At 43.6% G+C, this 3,639-nt stretch overlaps 1 protein-coding gene across 1 annotated transcript; it reads left to right on the forward strand.

The window, feature by feature from the left end:
* Nucleotides 1-847: 847 nt before the first annotated feature.
* On the forward strand, nt 848-3,304 carry LOC311225458 (RIMS-binding protein 2; the record flags this gene model as incomplete). Its single annotated transcript, XM_084310743.1, has 5 exons — nt 848-1,075; nt 1,892-2,048; nt 2,256-2,371; nt 2,628-2,699; nt 3,239-3,304. The coding sequence occupies 5 exons, from the start codon at nt 848-850 to the stop codon at nt 3,302-3,304; spliced, it is 639 nt and encodes a 212-aa protein (XP_084166869.1).
* Between the last annotated feature and the right edge of the window lie 335 nt (nt 3,305-3,639).

Consider the following 3,639-nt stretch of genomic DNA (forward strand, 5'->3'; position numbering starts at 1 on the left):
CTTTCTCTGGTCTGCATCCCCTTAACAATTGTGTGTATTGAGCCGTAGCCTACTGTATTGTACCCATTCTGCAATCTGTTAATAAAATGTTCAATCAATCAATCAATACTGACCAGAAAAAAAAATGTAAATACGATGATTACCTTTTTGTATATACCATGAGAATATTTTCTAAATTAGGGGTATAACCACTTTGAACAAAGGCAAAGCCATAACAAGGATGCTGATTCAGTGTAGAAAACCATTAGGTTATTGTTACTAGAATTGTTTAAGAGTACATTTGATTTCAAGGTTTTCATTGCAGTGCGCAAACATTTAAATGTCTTGTTTTCCAAACAAAAGAGTGCTTTCTGTCCACCTGAGAGGGACCATGGTGCTCAACGCCAGCCTTATTGATGTTAAAAAGAGACCGTAAGATTGTTTGTCTCTCAGGCCATAAGATTGTTTGTCTCTCCTTTAATAACTTGGAAAAGTAATTTCATGAAGTGTTCTGTGTAAGAACGAAGATCTTTTATTTCTTGTTGTGTCTTCTGGTAATGTCTTAGTTTTTCCTTTTGAATCCATCCCTAGAGACAAGCCACACTTATCTTTCATTGGATTCAAATCTCCTTCGGTAATAACACCATTAGATCATGCCAAGAGGCTATTCCCCTGTTAGCACTCTGTGTTGTCCACGTCTCTCTCTCTCTATCCAGCAGGCCTGGGACACTGAATTCATCCACTTTCTTCAAATAGGATTAGCTACTGTACTTAGCAGCTTAGCTTAGTTACCCGAGGGGCAGGAGCGCAGTGGCCATCTGTCTGCCAAGTGCAGATTGGAGCGTCGCTTTCCCTCACACAGGTGTAAATGGAGGGAATGCTGGAGGTGGATGTTTTGATATACCCAAATGAAATAAGGATCGCTTCACCAGAAGGTATCAGGGAATGGGAACTTGAGACCGCAAGCCAGTTGTCTTTACCCACGGCCACCGCGAGGCTCTTTGTGGCTCTTTACCCATACAATCCCGCTTCGATGTCTCCAAACAAGGAGACGGCTGGGGAGGAGCTGCCTTTTGTCCCAGGCCAGATAATCAAGGTAAAGCATGTCGAGTGTTTTTCCATCCCACTTGAAAAAGATGTAATACTTGGGATTAATTTCACACTGCATTGTTTAAGCACATAAGGCATATACAGTACAGTTTAGATATGCTTGGGTTTACTTGTAACTAAAGGACAGGTGTTTGAGTTGTAAAGAAAATAGACTACTCGTTTCCTTCCAAAGAGCTTGATGCCGTTTCCTGTTTACTCTAGATGAAGGCCTGAATGTGATGTGCAAAAGCAATGTGGTTTCTCTCGTTTCCTGTCACCGTTTGCAAGTGGTTGGTGCTGAACTTTTCTTGCTAATCCTGTCTCCCACTGCCTAAATGCATGTTTAGTTGATCATAATCCAAATCAAACACAGATTATCCAACCACTGTCTCGTGGCTAACACTGTCGCCTCACAACAAGAAGGTCCTGGGTTCGATTCACACTTGGGGACCAGGTTGCCGGGTTGCCAGGTACCCAGGTGGGGTATATCTCCCGGGCCTTTCTGTGTGGAGTTTGCCACGCTCGCAAGGGTTTCCCCCCTAAAAAGAGATAAACCCAATAGAAAAACATGCAGAATCGATCGCTAACACTGTCGCGTCCCTGACAAAGATGGACAGGAGCACTTGGATTGGTCCCCCTGGCGCAGGCCCATGCCCATGTCTGCTCCCGGCTGCCCTTGGTGGGGAAGGACAACGGGATGGGTCAAGTGCAGAGAGGGATTTCATAGGCGACCCAAGGCATGTGTGTGTGTTCCTGTTTGTCGCCCATCTTACATGTGTGTGTTGCTGCATGACAACTAAAGACTTCTTCTTCTCTCATACAGGTGTTAGGAGATAAAGACCCTGATGGGTTTTACCACGGGGAGTCCGGTGGCCTCTCCGGTTATGTGCCGGGCAATATGGTGGCGGAGGTCCCAGTGGATGATGATCACGTCAAGCATTTACTCATGCAGCAAGGATTCCTACCTGTGGACCATACAGGTATCTTCCTTGACAACACTAGCACTGGTGTAGCACACACTGACCAATGAAATTGGAGGTAGTACGGCACACACTGACCAATGAAATTGGAGATAGTACGGCACACCCATGTAGCATCCAGGAATATATAGATATATAGAGATTATAGATTGCAATTATAATCCTTGGGGATAATTACAAAGGTGTTGCTTGTGTCTTGATCCACAGGTATAACCATCGTACCAGACAGTGGTGATTCTATTCCCGATGATGTGGTTGTTCGCAGAATGGTGGCCATATTTGAGTATGATCCATGGGAAAATTCCCCTAACACGGACAGTGAAGTAAGTGCTACATAATTTACCCTATATTCACACAGCGGCCATTTTTCTCTCATGTCATGAACAGGTCGGGTTCCTTTCCACCCAGGACCCAAACTGAGCATGACATAACAGCAAAATGGCCACCATGTGAATAATAGTCCATACATCCATATGAATAATCACATCCTGTTATCAATCTCTAATCTTATAAAATGTTGTTTTGTGTCAGTTTTTAATATAAGAACACAATCCTGAACCTAATCACGTCCTCTTGTAGGATGAGCTGGGCTTTCGTGCAGGGGACATCATATATGTCTTTGGTGACATGGATCAAGATGGATTCTATTATGTGAGTGGCTATTACCCGCTAGTGTTTACAGAATCCCAAAACCCTGACATCGTGGACAAAAGGAACACACCGTCTTCTCCAAAGTCAGACAAGAAGATAGATACCAATTTCCTCTCTGTGCGTTCACTAAAGCTACAAGCTAGCCTAGCTTAGCACAAATGAATGTAAGCGGATATGGACTGGCTAGCCTCTAGAGTTTTAAGCTAGGCTAGTATCCACTTCCGTTCATTTGCACCCAGGGGTGCAGTCGTAATATGGGCGGAGGCCAAACGGTATCCTATTATTATGCAAAGTCTAGGCACTTATCACCTAGACTTTGCATAATAATAGGATGCGCGCACTTCGAAGCCCAAACGCTGTTTGACCGCGGTTGCCCAGCACTGCACCACTGTTTGCACCAAGCTAGGCTAGCTTGCAGCCGAATAGCTTTCTACTGAACACACAGAGAGGAAATTGGTATCTATCTTCTTGTGTGACTCTGGAGAAGACAGTAAGCGCATTTCCCATAATATTGGCGTGTTCCTTTAACCTTAATCCAGGGAGACCTTCATGGACGGCGAGGCCTGGTGCCATCAAACTACCTGCAACCACTGCCATGGAATTAGGATTACCAAGAAGCTTTCCAAAAAGCATGCCAACACGCAGATGCAGTGAGAATGTATCTGTATTTCTAAGTGGCACACTGTATCTGTTGGAGATATCTGTATGTCTTTAATCGATTTAATTTTTTTTGCAATAACTGCACACAATGATTTGCTTAACCGCAAGATCAATACCCAATCCACTGCATCTCTTTTTGGTAGGGATTGATTTCTATGGCCGATTGATCAGACAAACATTACATGATCAGGACACAACCAAATGAAAAATAACCCATGCCCTATACACTTGCCAGATCAATCAAGCATTAATTTAATGATTTAAAAAGTGACAAATATAA

This window comes from Notolepis coatsorum (assembly GCF_963971535.1).
Source record: "Notolepis coatsorum genome assembly, chromosome: 1".
Lineage (NCBI taxonomy): Eukaryota > Metazoa > Chordata > Actinopteri > Aulopiformes > Paralepididae > Notolepis > Notolepis coatsorum.